Source organism: Cariama cristata, unplaced genomic scaffold (assembly GCF_000690535.1).
Source record: "Cariama cristata isolate BGI_N322 unplaced genomic scaffold, ASM69053v1 scaffold6363, whole genome shotgun sequence".
Lineage (NCBI taxonomy): Eukaryota > Metazoa > Chordata > Aves > Cariamiformes > Cariamidae > Cariama > Cariama cristata.
Genome location: NW_009607702.1, coordinates 1 through 25421, shown reverse-complemented (window position 1 = coordinate 25421; position 25421 = coordinate 1). Strand labels below are relative to the sequence as shown.

Genomic DNA, 25421 nt, shown 5'->3' with positions numbered 1-25421 from the left:
AACAGAATGGGGACATTTACAACACCCTGTAAGACAAAGAGTACAAGGCAAATATATTTTTGATAACTCAAGAGTCTTACAATCAACAGAAAATATAACTTGTAAGAATTTTATAAAACAGATACAAGCACATGTTTAGATTCAGCTAAACTCAGAGCTGATAACTAACAGGAATTCGTTAATCTCTTTAGATCAATCGTATTAGAAAAACATGCAAACTGCTATTTAGAGGATTGAAAGCATCCTTGAATGCAGTTACCTCTGTTCTGGACTGCTGTTAGCAGGCTGCAGAGCTGAAGGGGTCTCTTCTGCAACCTCTGCATTCTCTTCTACTACATATTTACAAGAAGCATCCTGCGAGGTAGACAATTTTCCTTCCTCACTTTATAAAAAAAAAAAGGAAAACAGTTATTTAATTTTTAAGTTTACTTACAGGGAAATTTCAGGCAACAGGAGAAAACCGGGAGACGGGTCCACATTTCACATGCAAATGGGTTTTAAGTTATGATTGCAACATGAAGATCAAGCACGTGGCTCTAGACTTTACAAACACCTAATAATGCACTGGTGTTCACATCCATTAAAACTTGACTGGATAAAAGGGCAGGAAATACAGGGATTGCAAATAAAAACAGAAAGGAAATAGGGAATGTGTGTGATGCCTGAAGTGGTAACAATCACAGTCATGATCCTTTACTATACATACCGATAGGATTTCAACACTCTGAAGCCAGAAGTATGCAAAAGTGGAAGAAAGTATAAAAGAAATTCAAGATTCCCTCAGAAATTGGCATTAATAAAGTCCATGAAACATATCAGCAGAATCATGAACTCATCACCATCTTTATTAAACTCTCTAATAATTCCACAGTGAAATATGACGTATGGGTTATGTGGTACTAAGACTGCAGCCCAATCTGTTTCATGAACTTCCTCTCAGAGACAAAACCAAATGTAATTCAGTGAAAAAGCAGTACACTCACACTATATAAAATCATGACCACATAACTAGGCAGCCTCAAAAGTCATTAGCAAACAAATACTTGCGTTTTGCCTCTAAATCAAAGCTTTTCTGCCTCTCTATTCCACCCTCTCCCACCTCAGCCACCCCATTATGAGAGCACTAAAATACAAATTTGACCATATACCTGCAAGAGATAGTTATAAGGTAGCTCTGAAGTAGACACAAACATCAATCTTATACCTCTGTCTCAACAAATCTATTTATGCAAGAACACAGGAACATTTTAAAGCCACTCTCCTCTGCTGATTTTTCTTCCTATTCTTACAGGTCTCCTTTCAACGGATCCTTTAAATTTCAATGAATCCTCCTCTTTCCTCCCACGTATTCTTACACCTGCAGAGCCTGTAAAAATACTGCCTTTTGCATTGCAACCTTTCCGCAAGACCCAGTTTCCCCATCTGATCTCCCCATCTCATTTGCCTTGATATATTTTGTATTTCTTAAAAAAAAAAAACAAACCAAAAACATGTCACCATCACCATCAGAACTGGTCTCCTAATATTTTTATTTTTTAAAAAAGAGTAGTCTCTCCTATCATTCTTCCCTTCTTATTCTCCACTTCAAACTAAGTTCAGAAACTACATTTTTGTCCTTTGCGGTTTTCCACAAATTAACTACTGCACTTATGATGCTCCTCCTCCTCTCAATGTTGACTTCAACACCATCAGTTTTCTATTGGCAGAAACCTAATATAAAACTTAGGTCTGGAAGCATCCACTTTGGCCAGCTACACAGGTCAGAGCAGGACCTCCTCTTGCTACTCTAATTGTCTCAACCTAGATTCACATCCCTCCCCCCCGCATTGTTTTAGATTATTTATTCCAAAGGATATACCACTTTTCTCTCCCATTTGTTGTTCTGGCATATTTAAAAGTCAGTTTAAAGAAATCCACATGACCATTGACTCAGTATGAGGCCACATACCTCCACCACAGTAGAACAGTCTCCATATTTAAGACCTCACCTTTCAGCCTCCTTCTGTATTACCTTAATCTCCCCTTTCCAAATCAAGATCCCAGAGTCCCCATTGCTAGAGGTTTTCAAGATGCAACTGGACAGAGTGCTGGATGATCTCATCTGGGCTCCCTTTCCCACAAAAGACTGGGCCAGATGATCTTCTGACATCCCTTCTGACCTGCAGAATTCTATGATATTGCCTTCCTTTGCACCTCTCTGTCCTTTTAACTACAAGAATTTAAATGCTTACTCCACAGCTCAAGCAGGTAATTCCATGAAGGCAGGCAAGAACTGCTGGTAACATCAAGTGCAGGCAGTGCAAAAACAGTACAAGAGAAGCCATTTGATGCAATGATTAATATCGTAGCCAACTTGCTGCTGAACTTGACAAGCTTTGCTAGGTTTGAAGGCTCACTTAACATGGATCTTAATGAAATCATCATGAATTTGGTTCCATTTCCTCGACTTCATTACTTAATTTCAAGCTTGACTCCTCTGTATACGTCTTGTATACGTACACATCAAAACTAACATGTCTTGGCATGTTAGTTTTTGCACCAGTATCAGAAGTCACAGAACTTTAACGTGCATGTGAACTCAAGCAGTTTAAGGAGAAGTTTAAAAACACCATGGCTAACTAAATCCGACTGTAAACATCTGATACAATAGGAGTGCAGACCATATAAAAGCGTCCCCCAAAGTACAAAATAAACAGGAGAGCAGATGCATCATTTACTAAGTCAGCAAGGTACTACGGTTCCATGCCACATCAGTCTGCACTGAGTCACAATCCTCCTCTAAACTACTTTACTTCAATTCCTCTAACAACATCATTTGATTTATAAGCACTGTGCAGCCATAAATGCTCCCTCCTCTGTACTGAAAAACATCAGAAGTTAAGGTAGGTGCCAAAAGAGATTAGAGCTCTTATTGCTTCGATAATCAAAAGGATGGAAGCATGAGTGACTGAAAGCTGTGATGTTCCAATTCCTGAACCATCCAAAGTGAATAGCACTTCTCTACTAACATCAACAGGACAAAGTAAAAGCAATTTAAAAGAAGGGCAGTTTAAGGACTAATACTGGGAAGGTTTTTCTACTGGAATGGAATTTTTTTTAAGCATCTTCCACGACATACAGACAATTTCTTTTCAATATTTAAAGCTATAATAGGGACAGATACTAGGAAATTATTCTAAAAGAATGAGAAGAGGGTTGCATGCCAAAATGCTAGTAACATGTCCTTATTTGTCAAGATCGGGGGGGAAACACACCAGCTTCAATTAATAAAGGCAAAGTTATTTTTGCAGGTCGGACTGTTTGTGTCCTACATGAAGATTTGATACTAAATACAAAACCTGATCATTAAATCCAAGATCACAAGATCTTAGTAGATGAGATCAAGTAGATGCAACAGAAACATGCTTTATTCCCATAAAAGGATCACAATGTTGATCTATGGTAGGTATAGATCTATATACGGAATATAACCATATTGTAATGCATTTTTTCCCTGAATCAAACACTTTATATCAGAAGATATCAAGATTAAGGAATTTGTTCTTCCGGTTATTCTAGAATTCTATGTGACACCTGTAGTCCAGAACAGATTTGACACCATCATCCATACCACCAACAATGATCACCCCAAATGTCAGATGAGTAGTGCTTGGCTGGCCTTCAACTTCTGTCCTCCATCCTTCTGGGTGAGAGGAATGGAATTCCAATCCAAATCTAACAATTCTGTGCAAAATTTTAACATCTTAGCTTTGACATGCAATCAACTGTATGTTAGAAGAATAATCGTACATAAAAAATGCACAATAATGTGCATCAGAGTCAAAAGTTATTGAGTCAGTCTTCGACTAATAATCTTCCACTGAAATTAAGGCTTGAAAAGGAAGACATACGTTATAGTAACTAACTGGAAGTAAAATTTGAAAACAATTACTTTGGAAGAAGGTTTCTAGTTAAAGCCTCAGGAATTATCACTTGCAAAGAACTCTTTTTGGTGACACGTAGCATTCCATCAATAGTGTCTATTTTACAAGGATGGGAAGACAGTAAATAGGTATTCTCACCTTTTGAAAACCGCCGTTTCGGTTTTAGCATCTACAGTAAGGCTCAGTGTCTCCTTCATGCTGCCGTTCATTACTGTTTCAGTTACCTTGTCTGCATTTTCTACATCATCTTCTCCATCTGAGCTGGCCTCCATAGCAACACTTCCTGGGGCTAGATATGTAGAAGTAATTTAATACATGGCTGGTTATGTTTCGATTTCATGAGCAAGCATATAGGTCAACATAACCAGAACTGTATTTTAGCAGTTTCGTACATTTCTTGAATTCTTCCTTACAGAGAAAGTCACCTTTCTGCAACCCCCACTACACATATAGAGAGCACAAGTACTTCCTACAGATGGCTTAAGGAAGAGTCACATTCTGTAACTATTTTGGTTTTTTGTCAGTTTTTTTTCCCCATTCATTTTGCAAGCCACTTAGTGGTTTAGATAGACAACAGTTACCACAACAGGTTTGCCTAAACAAGACTTTACTAGGATTACAGTGACGTATTATTCTTCTGCATTATGCAAGCCCACGCAGTACAAATTTGACAGTAAGTTTCCAAGTACACACAAGTCTTTGGGAAGTCCAGTCTCCCTGGACTGCTCACCTGCACTTCTTGTTCTGTCTGTTAATAATATATATAAAAAGCTAATTAGCACATGCTTGGCCTTTAACGAGTTCATACGTGTAGAAGCAAGAATTAGTGCATGCATAGTGAAGGTAGCTTGGAAGGGAATGAGCAGGAAGAGGAAGTTTGAATACATTGAGGCTACTGGCGCATTGCCACATAGGAGGAGACTAGAGGCTACCACTCTTTTTGGCATCAGGCTAAGTGCTGACGCAGGCAAGGATTCTCTAAAGAACACACTTAGCTTCTTTGTCATGCTGTTCTGTTCGTGATGGGCAGGCTTTTTAGAGGTAATAACAACACTGGCTCCTGTTTTAAATAGGATACTATTTTAAATAGTTCAGAAACTCTTCGACAAGTCATTTTCATTACTCGGCAGAACAGCAGCAGACCCAGATGAGAGGCCTCTGGAAAGCTAAATCTTAAAGTTCAGGGAGATCTTTCTTGGGTACAACTCTTAAAATCAATCTGTTTGCATTTCTGGATGCAGTGTACTTACTCTCTAGCTGCGTTGCAAGAGCAGTTACATTCGCACTCAAGGGATCAATTGGGTCTGTGTTTGTTTCCATTTCCACAGGAGAATTACTTCTTAAGGAATCTTTTGAGCTTCAAATACAAAGTAAAAAAGCTTTAGATACCTTTCTGAATAGCAGAATGAATGTTCTTAAAACAGTATTTTTAGTTCTGTATCAAAACTATGAGGCCTAGAACTCTACTGAAACTGAGTGACAGCAAGTTTGTTTCTAGGAGTCTTGGGTAGACAGGCTAAACAGAAGTTTAGTAACACAAAATCCACCAGAACTGAGCTGACTGAGTACACATTTGGTGGTGGTTTTATTTTTTCTTCTTTTACTATGTTTGATTACAAGCAGTAGCGGACATGTCCCTGGTAAATAAGAGATAAAAGTATCACTGACTCCTTGTAGAGTTTCCAACATTTTTAACTGTCTTTCTAAATGCACTCTTTGCAACTTCAAAGATGCTTCTCTGCTGAGACTGCCAACAGAGTCCTCATCATCTACTACGGAAGTGATTTTACTGCTTAACTGTCTATACAGTATACCAACAAGTTTTTTATTCTTAGGAAACTCAAAAGACAAGATCTGGCCACTTCAAACACTTCCCACCATTTACAGAATAATGTCTTTTCTATCCACTAACGTGGCAACTCCCAAGTCTTCATTTTCTAAACTCTTAATTCTGTTATCAGCTTACCTGCCTCAAGCATGAAACAATACACTATTTTATGTTGGAAAAAAATCATACTTTTATATCCGAGCTGTTTAATGTCCAGACAGACAATTGAGAGCCAAATGTACAAAAGGAAGAGTCTTCTGACTAGAGAAGGAATCAGTTCCTGACTGCTAGTATTTAGCAACTCAAAATTCACATCTATATGATTAGGTACTTACACAGAGGACTTCAGTTATTTTTTATGTAAACTTCAAGCCAAGAAAGGAAAGTCTATCTCGGGCATTCTCAAAATAGTGCAGAACTGCCTAACCTAGATATCACAGCTGCATAATCATGCCAGTTTTCAAAAAACACAAACAAAAAAGCCCAAAACACAAAACCTCAAACATCCATAAGCCAGAATCATCATATACATTTTATGACCTTGACATTCAACAGTTCACATTCAACCCTTCACTGGGTTCAGCCTACGCTAAAAAATAAAAATAAAAATTAAAAAAAAAACAACACACAGCCCAAATTCTGATCAGAGACTGATATTAAAGGACCCAAATAATCTTTAAAAACCCTCTAAAACAATGACACACTAGGATCCACCCATTCTACAAAAGCCTGCCACGAGGTAGATCATACAAAGACATACTATTATAACATAGGGCCATTCAGACACTAAGCACGTTGTATTCCACCACAACACTACCAACACATGCTTGGGTAGAGATGGATACCCCAAGGAAACCAAACAGCAGCTGCTACTACATTTAGTAGTGAAGAACTTGCCCTGAATCACTAACATTCTTACCTCAAAGAGGATGTGAACTCAGAAAAGGAAGCCCACCCAGTTTCTTTTGCTGGCATAGGTTCTTCTGTACTCCACACATCAGACCCAACAGAATCCAGATTGGCACCATGTGCAGTCTCCATGGGTACATCAAAGTTAGCTGACCAGTTTGGTGCTGAAAAACCATCAACAAGTTCATTAAGAACAAATTTAAATAAAGAACATGAGTGCACATATGCCTAACATACTGATTCTCTATATGTACATTCCAAAAGGAGCAGCAAAATACATAACTAGACTTTAAAGCACATGCAGAAAAATCCTCTATATACTGTTAAAAATGAATGCATTCCCTAAAAGGGAAATTCTGCTAGTAAGGCAGAATTTTAAAAACTGTAACTCGGAATATTCTGCTAAAAATCGATATAGCTTATCTGAAGAACAAAAGATAATAAACCATACTAGATCACAAGTATAATCCCACTTTATTCTTTAAACTAACAACAGCATTTGTTATCATTTCTCAAAACTAATATCTATAATTAAAACCCAAAAAATCTTAGAGTTTTCATCCGTTTTCAGTTTCCTATGCACATTTTCCTCAACATAGAAAACGAGCACGTCAACTTAGGTATGGGCAGTCTCTAAATAATTTCTCATGCACTAACACCACTGCTAAGTTTCAGAAAAGTTTAAGGCTTTTTAAAACTTAAAATATTTATTGGGATTTTAAATTTTGGAGCAACCGTGACTTAACAGCATCTAATTTAGGATAGGTCAATTCAAAATACTTCACCTACCCAAGGGAAACATGTTTTCCATTAACACTTACATACAAAAAAACAGGCTGAAAAGGAAGCTCTGACTAGTAATTAGAAATTCCAACCCAGGCAGATATGGGAGGAGACCCACATGGATCAAAACTTGTTTGACACACAGATGCCAACGACACCAATCTGACAAAAGAAAAGAAAACCCTTAACTTTTCCTTCTATTTTAATTTAATTCCTTACAGTCTAGATAAACACAGGGCTTCTACCTACAGATATTGCCAGTTTAACTAAAGCCAGTTTAGACTGCTGTGACTTGAACGTGAGAACTTTTTTAACCAATTACATCAGTTAAGTTTGCATATAAGAGTCTATTGATGAACATCTTTCATTCACACATGGAATCAGACCAATGCAAATTTACTTGGCTTCTGTAGGAAGTCTTTTAAAAGAGCATTGTTAGATGAAAAGTTGGTCTGAAAGGTTTCCAGTAAAAATAACCATATTTTAGGTTTGAAGATTAACAACCTATTAGTTTTTGCAGGTAAGTCAAGTCGTATAAAAGATTACATCTCCTCCTTCCCTTTCTGATTCCTCCTTTTTTTCCTCTGGAAGAGTAGAAACATGGATTTTGGAGAGAATCAGTAACTTTGACTCAAGACACGTAAGGAATTCAAAGTTCCCAACATTCGCATGCTCTGTTGCAGGCAGTCTTTACAGTGGGAAAGACTACTTTATTAAGACAGTTGGAATAAAAATGGTAAGCAAGGAAAACTCCTACACAGTAAGACTGCTAGATCTAACACTTTCCTATAACTCAAAGCAGCTGGGAGCAAAGCTACGTACGTTCACTTAAGTCTACTTCCATTTTGTCCTCTGTATTGGTGTGCGATTCAAACAAGTCTTGTTTTGTTCCATCCTCTTCTTCAGAATCTGTACTTTCTTCACTGTCTGTACTGCCCGAACTTAAAATACAAAGAGATCGTTTACATTCTGTGTTTAGTATCTGACCCTGGGCACAATTAAATACCAAGGTTAAAGAGAATTACAATAGCAATCCTTTCCGATAGATTAACTGAGGTATGATTTGTTAGCTGTTAGTAGACCCCTCCTTTCTCTCTCAAAAAAACAAGGTTTAAGGTTTTTCCATTTGATCATGTAAAGAGGCTATCATTTTCACCTCCCATTTACAAGTAAAAGACAAAGATTGGTTTTACTCCTGCCATGCAGAAGGAAGTAGAAAAGGAAAGCAAGGAATCAGATCTGTATACAGAGATTGTTGGTCTATTTGGTCTCTTCACTCTAACCAGTAGTGCTGAAATACAAAACTCCTCAACACCAGTCTAACAAGATATAACTTGATTTATTTTAAAATCTAAGAACCAATCTATTTTAAAGTCTCCCCAACTGTATTCCAGTCCATTTTCTTCAACTATGTACATACTTGAAACCCTATGGGCATCTCTCCCTTCCTGGTGAGCTAAACTAACACAAAAAGCAGGGTAAGGTGAGAAGGTAAGGATGTCCCTGAAACACATCACATTAAGTAACCACAACACTATCAGACAAAATAATTGATTTTGTACAGAAGGTATTAGCAACATGCATTTTGAAGGCTGCAAGGGAAGAAGAGATTGGGGTTGTGAGTCAAGCCACAAGAAGGTCAGAAAAGTCAAGACTACCCTGGGACAAAATTCAGTAGATACCAAGGGAGGTTGCACAGCCCTCAAAAGTTTTGGGGACCCCTCAATGCAGCTTTCTATCCACAACCACTCTGCTACTGTAGAGAAGACAGAAAGGTCTACAGAGGTGTGGAGCTGGACTGCCTTGGACAAGGCAAGAATGGCCAAGCAGGTTTAAAAGCAGAATAAGCAGCAGGGGAAAAAAAAAAAGCTACAAAAGCTGAAGTGCAGGAAAAGCCGATTAGGCACGGCAGCTGTTGCCATCTTCTGCAAATCACAGCTGGAAGAGCCATTCCCCACTAAAGCCGTTTCTCCACAGAATGGGAACAGCTAGTTACACGTGTGCTAACAGCCAGCCAGAACCAAAAGACATGCTCAGTATTGAGGGCTCACTATACCACTATTTGGATGAAAATAAATAAATAAATGGAATATCACATTTCTTACCTGGAACGCCTCTGGGACTCTGGTGTAAATGCAATATGTTTTTCTTCCCAAATGTCTTCTTCATCAGAGCCACCATCATCAAACTGCTGTATCCGCTCCTTACAGCATGCCTCAAACAAGGCTATATTGCCCTAAATATAGAAAAAGTATAAAATCTGTATTTACGATTAACTATTCTACTTACATTAGTAAACATTTTGGAAATATATGACTACTCTGAAGGGAATCTTAAACTGGGGGCGGCGGAACAACACAGAACAAAAAACCCCACATCTCTCTAAAAGCAGCAGAAAATCAGAATGTCTTAACAACTTAAAGCTTGTCAAGAAAATATTCAGTGGTGTTTGTTTTGCTCTGCTACTAACAAGGTGAGTGGACTGGCACAGAGCAGACAGGAGCTTCTATCCTGTTTACGAACAGCATGCAGGAGTGACATTAAAGAGCTTTTCAGATAACCAAACCAAGTACTCCAGCTTTATCTTCTGTAGTGGGGTTCACTTCAGTTCAACTAACAAATAATATCTAGGGTTAAAGTCTCTGTCCTTACTTTTCTGTCACCACAATCTCACTGGAAGACTGAAATAGCTTCTACCCATAAAACACAAAGTGTGCAATATGCACAAATCAGATCCAAGCCTGGTTTTGAACCTGGTCATACAAATTAGAAGCAATTCTGTTTAATATTGATCACAAATAACAACAGCAGCATCTTCCAATTAGAAAATCTCATGATACAGGAACAAAGTAGGGTAGTTATTTTCCGAAGATTACACAAAGGAGTAAATATAACAACCACTACCAAACTGAGGTCAAACCAAAGTTTACAAGACCGTAATTTTTCTGACAGTAAAGGAACACATACTTACACTTTCATTCGTATTGAGGGTAAAGTTGATGTCTGAGACCCGATCAAAAGAAACACTACAAAAAAGCAGATGTATGCAATAAAACAAGATGTTGTATTATGATATGAAGACATTTCATTTCTCTTAGGTTTCTCATCTTCCAATAATCTAAAAATATAAGATTAAATACAAAGTAGTTTCCAATATAAAACAGTCAAATTCCATATTCAGGAGGCCTGGCATTCATGTGATTTTTCTAACTGCGAAATATTTTAAACAAGAAGACAAAACAATGTTGTCTGTATCCTAGAGATAGCTGTGAATATATAACAGGCCTAAGCAAGCATAACTGAAATGATATACGCAAATATCAAATACTGTACTATTACGCACCAGGAAAAAAAAAGCAGGCCTAAAGAATGCCTAATCTGACCATGCTCTACCACGATACAGCTCAAAATCCAGCAAAGATCTGCGTTAGCAGTTCTTTTACCTTCTGACTGATTTCACCACTCTCTAGAAGGACCTTCTCAACAGGAAGAGAGAAAGTGAAAAACGTAGTATCAGCTTCTGTTTCTTAAAGAAAAAAATGAATCTCTAATTTTTTTAAACCAATCACTTAAGTTTTTCTCCAAACTGAACACTAAATTTAGGCTTTACACATCTTCACAAATTAAGCTATCGAGTAGTTTCACTAAAGTAGTTACAAACATGTCTTCGACTAAAAATAGCATTAGGGAAACTAAATTAGGTAACCTACAATCTAGGGGAAGGAAAAAGGAAGAGGAGGAAAAGAAGGGAAATACTACCAGACTTTCAAAAGAGTTAATGTATTCTTTCTCTAGCCACATTATAGCAGTGCATTCAGTAGAGCACTTACTACTCCTCCTCTAATTCTCACTGCATTACAAAGCAGGGAACAAGGTAAGTAGCCTGAAGGAACATAAGCTTTAAGTGAATTACTGTGCAAGCTGCCATCTGAACTACTGTACAACAGTAAGCATGTAATTTAAGCTGTAATTGATTCTTGCACAAAAGACCTAACTTCAAAGTAACTTTATCTACAGCTTAATTCAACCAACGGCTCATCAACAGTATACCTATCACAAATCTCAAGAGATCTGCTTAAACAAATAGTAATCTTCTTTCCACCAAGACCATACACTACCAAAGGCATGACCTTAAAGGAATTCCAACTCCTATCCTTGCCAAAACCCACTTGCTTCTAACAACATTAAAGAGTATATCAAGAGTTGCTTCCTCTCCTATCATATCTTCCTCTAGAATCTCAGCAGATTATGCTGTGTAAAAAGGCAGCAATGCTTCTTAGATGGCACGGGCAACATTTAGTCAACCACCACTTACTAAACACGTCTTACAAAAGAGCACCGAGATATTTTATTGTATTTTACCATTCCAGAAACCATCTTTAAGTAATGATTTTTAATCTGCATGTTCTTGCATCCCAAACCATGAATTCTTACCAAAAAACTAAGATAATTTTTTTTTTTTCCAGCAAGAACCCCCACGAAACAAAGGTAGATTTACGATGCCCTTCCTTACTGTCCCCTACAGAAAAGTACACTCACGGATGTGTTGCTCCTGTCAACTTTTCCAGGAAAACTTAAAAGTAGTGCTATTCATCTGGCCTGGTAGAGATTTGGGGGGGCGGGGGGAACACACAACGGGAGCAGGAATATCAGAGGCACAGAGTCATGTCCATGTCATTGGACAGACATAGCTTTCAAAAGCAGAGTTATAATTTAATTATTTATTCACAAGCACTGTGTTCTCATGTTGGCACAACCAGGACAGGACATTAGAAATGGAAGATAAGCTGTTGCTTTCTCTCTGTAAACTGTTCAGGGAGGCTTCTATCAATGCACGCGGATGGTACAAAAAACGACAGGATTGATTGGCAACTATCTCGCATCAGTAAAGGCTTGTATTTATCACCAGTGAAACCACAGCCAAATATACAATAAAAGGAAACTCCCAAGACTATAGTCAAAGCCAGTATAACATCATACTCACTTGCCGATGTCATCTTGATCAGCAAACTTCTCATCGTTGAAGCCAAACTGGTCAATAAAATTGGACGTCATTTGTTGCATCTGATAATCAGAAAAGGCCTGGCAACCCCAGGACCAACGACAGTGATATAATGATTCTAATAATACTCTAAATCCTATTTGCCCATTTTGCTCTAAAGAAATAAAAGTCTCTCTAATCTAAACATAAAGGACAGGAAAAGGATTTGTCTTAACCATTGAATTTTAAATAGTAACGCTGACTAAACACCTAGTTACATTTACCGACTTGAAATACAATCTAATAGCAGCTCTCAGTAAGAAAGTGAAATCTCTCGTTTAGCCATGGGTTAATCTGCACCTTTCCAAATGCACCCCAAAGAAACAGTGAAATAACACAGTATAGTACCGAAAAGAAAAAGCTGTCTTTGTTAAAAATAACATGAAGTTATAAATGGCAAGAACCAGAAATGTGCATTATATAGAGAGATACAAAAGCACAGTTGCATATTTATCATGTAGTTATCACTAGAAATATCTGTCTCAGGCACACACACCAGCAGCATCTATTCAGTGTCTACAAAAAGGAAGCTATTGAACATTTTACATCTCAAAGGGACACAGTATACAGACAAAACTTTTGAAGAAGGTGGTAAAGTTGAACAAAGTGAATATGGAAAGAAAACAAGAGGATGGGCAAAAAAAAGCAAGTTTTGATTAAGGCATTATGAAAACTGTAGGAAAAAGAAAGGAGATACAGAAGGATGAGGTATACAGTAAGACACTATCAGGGCTGGGAGCACATCTGAAAAACCCTCATGATGGGTAAGGTCACTATGCTAAGCCAGGCCAAAGCAAGAATTCTTTTACATTTTGATCCTAAATTTTAAAATCTGACAGTTAGTTCTGAAAAACTTCAGGATTTGATACTAACACAATCAATATATCAACATCACACTGATAGACAATCAATCACTGACTGTCCTCCCTACAAAATTGTCTGCTTTACACTGGTTACTGAACACACCTTTCCTGTAAAGGTATTTTCACTATTATGGATATATGAATACTATGGATATTCACTATTACGGATATGTGACTGAAACACATTAGCAAATTACATCTATGGGAAGGAAAAACCCAAAGAACTTAGACTTGTTCTGTTTTACAAAAGGTGCAACTATTAACACCACTCACCAGGATAAACGGAAAATTAAGATATGAGGTTTATGACATCAGCTAGTTATGAAACTAGTGTGAAATCTTATCTCTACATCAAAATTGTCTACAAGTATATAAAATGCAGTTATAAACTCCTAATGTATCTCAGACCCTAGACAGTTCTATCCCGTTCTCTAATATATTTTCAGTATGCTAAAAAAAAAAGATTAAGAAAATGGTAACAAGCTTGAAAGAAACAGCACTGGACCATCTGCATTTCTCCAGATTAACTACCTGAAACTGCCGGGATTGCCTAGGCACAGCAGGTCACTAAGGGGATGCATGAAAAGCACAGAGATATTTGAAGATCTCACTTTCTCACTAGAGCTGCTACAGATAGCACCAAATTTATCAAGTTTGTATTCAGGTGCACCTTACACGCAAAAAAAAAAAATCACTGATCAGATAAAAACGCATCAGATTCTTAAAACTTGAACCACCACCCACAATTCAAACTTACACAAGCAATTACTTACTATAAAAAACTACAGAAGATGCATAAAGTACCGAAGCCAGTCTTAGACTAGGTAGTTACTACGTGGTTGTTAGTGTGAGCTGAAAGATTTTGGTTAATAACCCAGTTAAGTAACATTCTGTATAAGGGGTCTATTGGTAGTCTTGTGCCGTGTGCCTCCCACTCTTTCACCACCAGCGAAAGAATTGGAAGAGATGCATATTGCAGATAGGATGGTACTTTTACAGAAATGCTGTCATTCTTCATCAAAATGGCACCAATGTTCTCCATAATCACTCACTGCAAAAATACTCTAATACCATAACCACGTTAAACACTGCATCAGTATCAATTAGTGAGTTATGAAAGCATTAAGCCTTCAAGGTGGACACAGATATGACTTAAGTTTTCAGTCTAGTTGATCTGAAAATTCCCTAGGCATTCTCCAATTTTTTCATCAAACCAAATGATAATTATCTTTGAAACACTCACAAATGAGTTGCAAAAAGCATACACTGAATTTGAAAATAAGTTATCAAGTTCATCAGAAATTTAGTTCAGGAAGATTTGGCTACGTACACTTCCCAAGTATGAAGGATCTATAAAGTTAAAAACATTCGAGCTGCTAGATATAACCTGTCACAGCAGCATACTTAGCTCTTCATTTATATTGTTGTGACAGCCGCAGAGTTTCACATTTTGCCAAAAACTAAAAGCATGTAACAACGAGTATCCAATCCCAAGTATGAAGGATCTATAAAGTTAAAAACATGCGAGCTGCTAGATATAACCTGTCACAGCAGCATACTTAGCTCTTCATTTATATTGTTGTGACAGCTGCAGTGTTTCACATTTTGCCAAAATTAAAAGCATGTAACAACAAGTATCCAATCCTCCTTGTTTCCTCATCAAAATCAGTGTCAAAAAACCCCAAACATCTATTAGCCAAACAGAAACCTGTATTTGCTTTCATAGCAAGTCACACTTGCCAGAAAACACAATTAGAAGCCACCAGTTCAAACTTCTACATCTAGTAAGAACTAAAGTTAACATTGAAACTGTGTTCAACTTAGCCAGGCAGCTGGCATATAAAATGTGTTCTTAGGCATAATAAGTAGAGATCTGCATACACAGCATGATCAAAGACTAAAAACGGGAAGGCACACCAAGACACTGTGATGTGTTAAAAACCGTACCTCTGGGTTTAGTAAAACACAGTTGTGTGCCTGCACATGTCTAAGTTTTATTTTAAATTTTCTAGATTTGTATTTGCTTGTGATAGAAATACAAGTTCCACTAGTTTTTCAAAATCTCTTATTTTTAGAGAAAGAGCAACTTACACTGTTAAAAGAATTCAACTCACCTGCTGCAAAGAAGAATCCTGTGAGAAGCCAGTTTCTTTAAAATCAATTTCATCATCACTGGAAGAATGAATGTGGCAGGTAGTAACCTATACAAAGGAATTTTGTCATTCGCGCAGTATGTGACAGCCACTCAAGTATACTCACACTATCTAGCTCAATCTTCAGTTTCATATCAAAACAGGAAACTGAGTCATTTTTAGTTTTCTCAACTGCTATGCCACATACAACAGTCCCTGAAATATTTCAATAGCATTAACACATACATGAGTATTAAATACCCCAAAAAAGCCAAAGCTTTTTGACTACTTCAGAATGACTATTTAATACTAAAAAGCCAGTTCTACAGCTTACAGTTATCCAAAACGAGACAAAACTCGCATCTTGTCTTTGTACTGCACAAAATATACTGAACAGCAAGTGAATCAGTAGTCACCAAAATACTAGATTATATATACAGAGATCCTCCTCCTTTGCTATACATATAGAAAAATCAAAGGGAAACTGTTAGGCATCTACAGTATTAACAAAAAGACAAAAGAATTAAACTTCAGAAATTTGTAACCAATGTGTATTTGCAGAAACAAACATGGAGTTGTTGCCACAGCAACCACTGTTTTAGACATTACCCTTGAAAAAAGAATTTATTTTTTTTTTATGATCTGACATAGAACTAGTGGGAATAGTTTGTTCAGTGACACTGGTATCTAAGCAACATGTTCTTGGAAGTACTTGTCTTCAATCAGAATAGCACTCCAAAAGTAATTTTAGCTGGGACAGCAATTAGCTAAAGTAATAGTAGTGACAGCTGAGCCTTCAGAAATACTCTATGAAGCATCAGTAGTATAAAGCAAATCTACATAGGACAAACTCTGTACTGCACTATAATATATTGCATTATTCTACACACCCCTAGAACTCCATGTTACAGACTCCCAAGTGAAGTTGGGTGGCTCACAGATTCTTTTTATTTTTTGAAGAAAACACAAGTCTATACAAAAGGAGTACTGAAACACATGCAAGGCTTCATACAAGACAGACAGAAACCTGATCTACCAACACTAAAACTGTCAATAAGCGGGAATAATAAGTAACGTACATCAAGTGATCTCCGGGCTTGTGTGCGGAGAACTGTTACATCATATGACAGACCAAGCCCATTGAAGGTTAGTGCTCACCGTTGTATTTATGAAAATATTCTTGGAAAGTCTGCATGCTTCAAGGTAATTACATGACATTCCACACCACAACCTGAGCTGCCCTAGATACCACCCCCCTCATGCGGGCACATTTTTAAAGGACAAAAGTTAACATACCTACTCCTTCTACAACTGCAACTTGTTAGTGGGGAAAGACAGCCAAAACCAAGTAAGAAGTTGCTTATTTAGTTTTAGTTACTACTAGTGAATGAGTTAATCCCTGGTAGAAATCCTACCCTTACTGCGGTAACAGAAAGAAGCTCAGGACCCTTAGCTAGACACAGTGTCTTCTTCCCCAAACTCTCCCTTTAGGAACCAACATGACATGAGTTACTTCTCTTGTTTTCTAACAGCTACTGTAGTTGATGCATAAACCTGAAAGAAGAAACTAGCATTATTCCACCCTAATAGGTAAATGGTAGAATTACGCCAGGGCAGGGAGTGGGAATGACCACTGCAAATTTCAGGAATTAATTCTTTACTTAAGAAAGCTCCTCACTGTTCAGACGAGTCGCTTTCTGACACTAACACACAGCACAGACACTTCACAAATAATTCATTCTAATTTGTGGCATTTTTTGCCTCATTTCCTAGTAATACTAAGAAGGATTTTCCTTAAGAGAAAGGAACTACATGGTGATTTTTAAGGCAACCATGAACAATTTGTCCTGTAGATTCTTATTTTTAGGCTTAGGGGAGGTATATTCTCCTCACTTAGTCTTTAAGTATACCTCATGAACATTCAATATCATGACTAATATTGGAAGGATGCCATACAGAGACACATCTGAAGTTGTACACAGTCTCTTGTACAAACCTAGTATTACAAATTGTATAGCATTCTTCACTGTACCAGCATCATTAATGTACCTTGTCTAAAGAGAAAATGAACAGTTACTCCACATTTGTTTAATCTTCAGCTAGGCAAATATAAGTAGGTAAGCTTAGTGAAGTACTGCCTACCTTCTACCAGAAGGACAACTAGCAGTGGAAAACCAAAAATAAACTTCCTGCAAAGTGTTTTGGGGAAACTGAGATAGTTGTGCTACATGCTCACTTCTAAGTCTGCAGTCACTGTTCTTTTAGAAAACATATAACAACTTGTTTGAAAGACAGCAAAGCCTAAAGAGGGAGAAAGAGAATGAAAGGAATAAAGTGTTGATAGATCTACAATGAACATCTTGATGTAAAACAGCTCAAAAAGAAGTCTCATGGCTGCAGAAGCAGTTCATTATGCACGGGATCCCAGGACCACAGACCTTGTTCTATTATAGCGAAAGACCTCTCTGTTGAGCACCAAACGACCGAAGCATTGAAAGTACTGACAAGATCAGTTATTTCCATAGCCTTCACATGGCTTATTTACGTATTTTTTTAAATTAACCTCACATCATAAGAGTATGCATGTACATAAAGATCAGATCATCTCAGCTTAGTAAATTCAGTAGGTTGATGGAAGAAGGTCAAGTGTAACAGTTAAACCATAGTTCTGTCAGTCAGGTCAGGAACTGTGTTCTTAACTACAATAACCCATGACTAAATTCTGCTCAACAGCTTGCTTAGGACAGGAAAACCTCGAACTAAGTAAGTCTACTCATCTACCCAGCAATAAATATAAGGCTAATCTATAGAAAATTAAGAAAGGCGTGCTTAAGATCCCGCTCTAGAAACACTGAAAATCTGCACTTTAAATCACATAGATAATTTTTCAGGTATAACCATTATTTCTGATAAGCTGTTGTTTTAATCCAGGATGCCTTCATCAACTTACAGAACAGTTCAAACACACCAAATAGTCCAGGTTTATAAATGGAGAGGACAGGAGTATGGACACCAAAGTACAGATCAAAAGCATGGTATCAGGGGATAGTATGACCGGGAAGAAATTCTGTGGGGGTGTGCTTTCGGAATACATCCACACAATAACCGTAACTTAAACTTGACTCAGTAGAACAACAAGCTGAGTTTTCTACAAGATCTGTCTTTTAATATCTCCTACACCATGTTGTACTGTCCGTTACTGCTTATCTTTGAACTAAATGCTAATCCAAGGCTCATGAGAACTGATCGCGCACGTGAAAACAAAGCCTATAACTTTAGAAATGCAAAGACACAGTATTTTCCAGATGGTATTTCAGATACAAGAACTTGTTCTGATGCTTCATATTTCTATTCAACTGATTATTGCTGAGTTTGGAGGTATGTTTTAAATGAGGTTTTACAGTTGTTACATCAAGTACATCCAAGTAAATGATCATGTATCTAAAGAGCTAATTACAATGTTATTGACTACAAATCAGCTTAAAATTCTGCCTCTTTAGATGACTCTTCTCTTGGCCTTGACCAAGAAGTAGTTTCTAACAAGAGGAAATTATCGTTATTCTACAAGCACTATGAACTTCTTTGCATTCACAGGCTCATGGAAAAAAAAAACACCACCTGTATATACCTTTGGTCCTGTCCACAAGTTGCACAGCTTCAGATGGATTTCCTATTGCTTCTATTGCCACACACATCATGTTAGCATTATATTCTGGTTTCTATATTACGTTGAAATGGCAAATTTAACAGTCCATTAGTCTTATAGGCCAATTAATATAGACTAGCACAAGTTAATGAAGCCATATGCAAAGCACTGCATTCCTGGAGAAGTCAGGTATATTAAATTCATTAATTGGTCCACTGACATTGGAAACAGCCTCTGCTTATTAATGTTGCCAAGGGATTACTCTTGCACTGTACATTTAACATGATTACACAAGGCCTCTTCACACTTCTGCTTAAGTTTAGCTTTTTTCTGAAAGTGTAATCACTACTGCTGCGTGCAGAAGAAATGACATGTGCACAACAAAAGTATGCAAAGTTACTTAAGTAATAAGTTAATGTAACACATGCAGTGGGATGCAGGCAGCATTTTCCCATTAAACTTATATAGGTTCATTTACATATGGTAGATAAAGCAATTAATACCAGCTCCTGCAGTTTTAGTTCATACTCTTCAAGCAGACAGGAGCTTTCAAGGACACTAACTTGAGGCTGCAAAGAAAACTTCCTTCTTGGCAACTGTCCGGGATAAGCTATACAAACTGAGCTACTGCAAGATTCCCGTACAAAGTATTAATGATACGGCTTTAGCTGAAAAGTAAACTAAAGAATTATCAGTTCCATAGCGCAGCAACTAGATGTACTTGCTGACACAAGTAAACGCTACTTTGGAAGACTGGTTGCGCTGCTGACAAAAAGAAACTGGGGACCAAGTAAACAGCAGCAATTTTGATAACCTTACCCATCACTACTTACCAGGTCCACTGTATTCCTCTTGTTAGTCTCTCCTAAAGAGCTTGTGCAGAATGTCTCCCATCGCTCTCTGACCTCCTCTGGAAGCTCTAACGTAGGGAATGGGAAAAAAAAAACAACAATTTGATACTATCAACAACGGAGCAACACTTAACATTTAACTGTTCTCTTCTGCTCTAACAGAAATACTGCAAAAAACATATACATCCTCCTAAATCCATAAGGATTACTCCATCTAGCAAACAAGTCCAAATTTAGCAAGTCGGCATCTCTTTGCATTTATTTCAGAGAGCTTTGATACTGTTTGAAAAAAAAAACAAACCCCACCAACCAACCAAACCACACCAACCAAACTTGAACATATGTTTAAGGATGGTATGTCAGAAATACTATTTGCTTCTTTTATCCAACAGCTGCCTTTTAATTTAAGTTTAATTCATTTGCTCAAAATTTGATAATGAAAGCCGTGAAGACAAATTTAAGACTGTTAAAGTTACCTTTAATGAGCTGTTGGACTATCGTACTGTTTGGTCCCTTATCTGTACTATGCACAATACAGTTTGCTATCCTTGTCAGATGACCCATATAGCCATGCCGTCTTCCTCCTTCAGCCCTGGAAGAGAAAAAAAGAATTCAACTACCCACACTCAGAGCAACTGTACTACCAAATTTACACAAGACAAATAGCAGTAGGTGTTCTTAAGCAGAAGAGTTGTATCCTAAAACCAAAGGTTCACACAGAGACTCAAGAATTTAAGACACCAACTGGTTTGTCTACCCTGAGCCAGTTTCGAAGACTTAACAAGCACGTAAACTACCAAGAAGGCAGTGCCGAGTATGCGAACAGATTATTTCTGCTTTCACATTTGTGTCTGTACAGAAAGAAAACATGTACAGCGTTATCAAGATAATTATAAAATTAACAATAGATTCACAGCTTTTAGGAAATCTCTGTTGCTGAGAGTATTTTTCAAAACCCCAAGACACCGAACTGTCTCCTAGAGCTTTGAGTCCATGGTCGAAAGAGAAAATACCAAACTCTTAAATCCTAAGCATGCTCTAGTATTGCTGTTTCTTAACATTACATGTAGCATACAGAGCTGGAATGGTATGACCCACTGAAATTTAAGTTAAGATCATTGCTTTCCTGAAGTTTAGGAATGACATTTAAGTGCATACCAAAGGTACAATTACAAGGTGGTTCAAATATTTTTTATGTGACAGAATTGCTTTGTAGAAACAGGAATCACTAGTTTTTAGGGCAGTGTTTTGAGTAGCTATGATCAGCTGGAACCATTCTAGATCTGACCAAAGAGCTAAAGTGAACGCTCCGATTTGGACTGAATTTCTAGCCTTTAGCAGCAAGCTAACCAAACATTTGCTGTGTCAGCTTTTTAAGGTTTTGTGCTTTTTAAATGAAAAATTAAGAAAGACCCACCCAATTGGCCAGACAAACCTCCCACAAACTTGACTGAAACCTTTGTAAAGTGACAGCAGTTCAGAAAGTAGCTTATGTTACGCAAACACAAGTCACATTACTTGATTTTCCACCACCAACATCTAACACAAGGTAACCGAAATTATGTCAATGCAAGAAGTCAAGAATGAAACAGTATCATATTGTTTACAGGAACAACTTCAGAGAGAAATTCCTTTCTTATTTCCTCAATTGCTTAGGTAACAAGTGCATTCAAAACAAGCAACTCTTCACCTACTTCAACATCCTTATTTTTAGATTAGTTACATTACCCATCTATTTATAATCTGATTTGCATCAAACAGGAACAGGAATATTTTGAGGAGTAGAACTGTCTCAAATAATACACCAGCAAACCAGCAACACTATCCTAGTCAGCCAATTCAGTATTTTGACAAGTTAGAGCTAGCATTTACTGTTCAGTATGTCCTGAGTCAAACTTACGAGCCTTTAGAGAGCTGTTTTATCACCTCAGGTGAAGACTGAAGGTTTTTTCTTCCTGCTATGAACACAGTTTCAGACAACACTAGCTACTTGAAACTTCCATCCTTTCACAAGCACACACTTTTAGAAGGTATTCCATTGCTGAGGACTTGGCTTTTACTACTTAAAAGTTTGTTGCTCCCCAATATGCAATATGCTTTGATGTGTTTATAAATAATTCTCAATTACTTACTGGAGAAAAGTATTTCCTGTCTTCTCAAAACCTGTGGTACGTTTCTGTACTTGAAGACGGGCAAACTTTAAAGATCATAGTAATATCTTATATACGACAAGAATGACAAACTATTGTATTCTCAAATGGTCATGGGAAAAAGCATTAGAACGCTACCAAAAAGTAGTATGAGAGAAAGCTTTAATCCAAATATTAACTTAGAAGTGTTTTTAGAACTGGCCCGATCAGTTATAAATTAGTCATACATTCATTTCACAATTCAAGCCTTATGTAGACAATTGTAGGGAATGAAAAAATGAGTTACTCACTGTTTCTTCTCATTCATCTCCCATGCTTCAAGTATTCGTTCTATTAACTGGCACTTAAGGAAGAGCTACCAAAAAAGCAAAGTATGCTTAGTAGCAGTAAAGTGGAACACTATTATGCATTTTACAGTTGATTTTAACAAATACTAAAGTTTTGCAAGACAACTAATTTCAGGTTCAGGATAAATACTTTCATTAAAGGGTTTAAAGTTCAGAAGCAGCAGTCAGATCCCAACCAGAGACCTAAAAGCTAAAACTACATTAATTGTACTTCTCTTTACAGCTGCTGAGTTGTAGTAGCATAAACCTACTGAAACAGCAATTTTAATTCTTAAAAATAAGAGGAACTTCTCCTCCAAGGAAAAGAAATACTTGCAGCTCTGCACACATGCTCACTTTGGGACAGCAAAAGTCTACTCTATGGCACTTTCAGGTTTAACAACCTGAACTGACATTTTGAGAGAAAACAGAAAAATATTCCTGTTCATTCTATATATAAACAAACTAAAATTGGGGTATATTTTATGTAAGAGTAACTGCTACAATAGCCTGGAGACACGAAAATTCAAGAGATTCCCAAAAAACCCAAAACTTACATGTTTCAGTAAGAGATGGTCCCCAGTGGAATCCTGATCTGTAATTGTGCTATTTTCTGTGCTTCCAAGAGGACTTGCAAGAATCAACGCAATACAGATTTCTACTTGAGTATGCAAAAAGTTATTCCATGTATACTTAAAGAACATGTCCTGAAAAACAAATTCAACAAGGTTTACATAAACCAAGGTCTTTTCATTAAACATAACCAATAGTCTCACTCCAGCAAGTCATCTGAATGATTACACTGGAACAAATCCTTTAAGTTTCACAAAAAGTATTATTGTGCAAGAGAAAATTAGTGACCTACAAAAAAGTTAATTCTTAGGCTTGCTATTATCTGAACACAAGGACTATCATACTGGATCAGAACAAAAACTCAACTGTAACTGGATTTATCCCGGGGGTAAGCAACAATGCACATTCAGAGAACAAAGACAGGGAGGAATGACACTCCCCACTTACATTCTTTCTGCTAGCTGCAGCCCAGAGAGTCCTGGAGTCAAAAGTGTTATTTATGACCTTAACAGCCCTTGACAGATTTCTCTTTTCTGAGTTCACTTAACTTTCAGGCGTCTACAATACCATTTCTAATGTGCTCCTCACTTCAGTGAGATTCCTTACAAGAACAGTATCTATCTGTTTTAAACCTGTCATCTATTATTCTTCTATTATAGAAGGCTACCTCAGATAATCTAGGTGCAGTTTAAGATTATTAAACACCTTACACAAGACAAATACCGAGGTTGAGATACAATAAACAGTGTTCATTTAGTATGTTCCTAGTTCTCCACATTTTTCCTCTTAAACACAGGAAAGATTTTTTCAAGCTTTACGTCCAGTCAGTTTAGACAACTTCTTACTGCAAAACTCAAATGATTGCTGTCGCTGGTAAAATGAAATTAAGTATGGAAATAATGTGCAGTGATTGGAACAGTATTACACAATCCACGTCTCATTCAAAATATCGCTAAAGAGCTCCAATTTTCCTTCAGTCCTCCTAAACTAATGACATCCTCCCATAAAGATGTGCTACTGAAACTAGACAGTTACCTTTCCTAACAGTCAAGTCTGCACAGTAAAGCATGTGCTGTTTCAGCAAACAGCATGGAGCACTGAGAAGTTTATATGGTTATAATTACCTTTTTTCTTATGTAAAACCTCCAACAGAAGAGTACGTTCAAGTCTCACTGAATTTAGATTACAAAAATCATCTACTTATCAGAACACACAAATGTTCATAGCACATACATTCCCTTAGACAAGGCATCAAGGAAAAAACTCCACTTATGGTGAAGTTAGTATTTCTATCCAAGTTAGCACCTGTCTGCAAACTCAAGCAGTGCAGAGAAATTGAGATGAAGACATTACAGCCACAGCTGTATTAATTAGTTGAAGGAAAAAGGAATTTTAGACTAAAACAATCTGGGGCAGAGAAAATACTTATGCTTTAAGTTTGCAACTGCCTGCTTAGAAGCAGAAGCTTACATATTGTGTTCAGAAACTGTAGTGTAAGTTCTAGCATGTTTTGCTAGTTATTTTTTAACTGATGCCAACATTTGAATTTTTTGGTCAACCTAAACACAACAAATATATCCTGCTATAGTTGAAGTATGAGGTAGGAAGTAATCAAAGTACACACTCTACATTACCAAAAAGCAGTGAGTTAACTCACTGGAAGTTTGCTGTGCAACATCTTGCTTTCAGAGGTTTGAAGGCGTAACGAGCTACCAAGAATAACTGTCCCTTTATAGGACAGGGCTGAGATACTATTTGGTGCCCCATATATTATTAAGAGAGGAAAAGGGGTTTTGAGGGAACAATTTAGGAAGAGAATGAGAACAGCAGGGAAGCCTTGAACATGCCTGAAAACTTGAGAATATACAGATGAAAAAAGCTTGCTAAGAAAACACTTCATATATTTATGAAGGTGTAGAGAATAAGAATCATTCAAGTGATCAGAGGAAAATGCTGACTTCAGACAGATGAATTTTAACAGTAAAACCCAATGTTAAAAGTTCTTAAACAGTGCAACAGAAGCCACAACACAAACAGGCTGAAAAGTCTGGCTGGAAAATACACTACAAATTATCTGCAGTGACACAGAAACAGACAAGATCTTCATAGCAATCCATAAAAATAAAGAAGGCAGCGTAAAGTTCTTACCAGTATTACTCCTATGCTGTTAAGCTCTATAAGCTCCTGATTCACACTGCTTGTATTCGTCTGTAAAAGGCTAGATATTAATCTAATCACATTTAAACGTGTGTTTCCCACAGGTGGATCCAATACACCCCAGGTTGTCTTCATGACAGTTTTCTGAAAAAGAAAAAGGTACATACATAAAACCTATTAAAATCATGGAATCATTATAGTTGGGAGAGACCTTTAAGATCATCAAGTCCAACCTTCTA

General features: G+C 37.2%; 1 protein-coding gene across 1 annotated transcript; it reads right to left on the bottom strand.

Moving 5' to 3' along the window:
• Positions 1–259: 259 nt before the first annotated feature.
• Positions 260–25326, bottom strand: PPP6R3 (protein phosphatase 6, regulatory subunit 3; the record flags this gene model as incomplete). The annotated part of the gene is made up of 14 exons (XM_009696829.1): positions 260–382; positions 4062–4212; positions 5174–5280; positions 6671–6824; positions 8266–8384; positions 9549–9679; positions 10415–10469; positions 12428–12525; positions 15462–15548; positions 19959–20044; positions 20453–20568; positions 22417–22481; positions 23010–23159; positions 25174–25326. Coding segments are annotated over 14 exons (1595 nt in total), but the record flags the coding sequence as incomplete, so codon positions are not given.
• Positions 25327–25421: the final 95 nt, after the last annotated feature.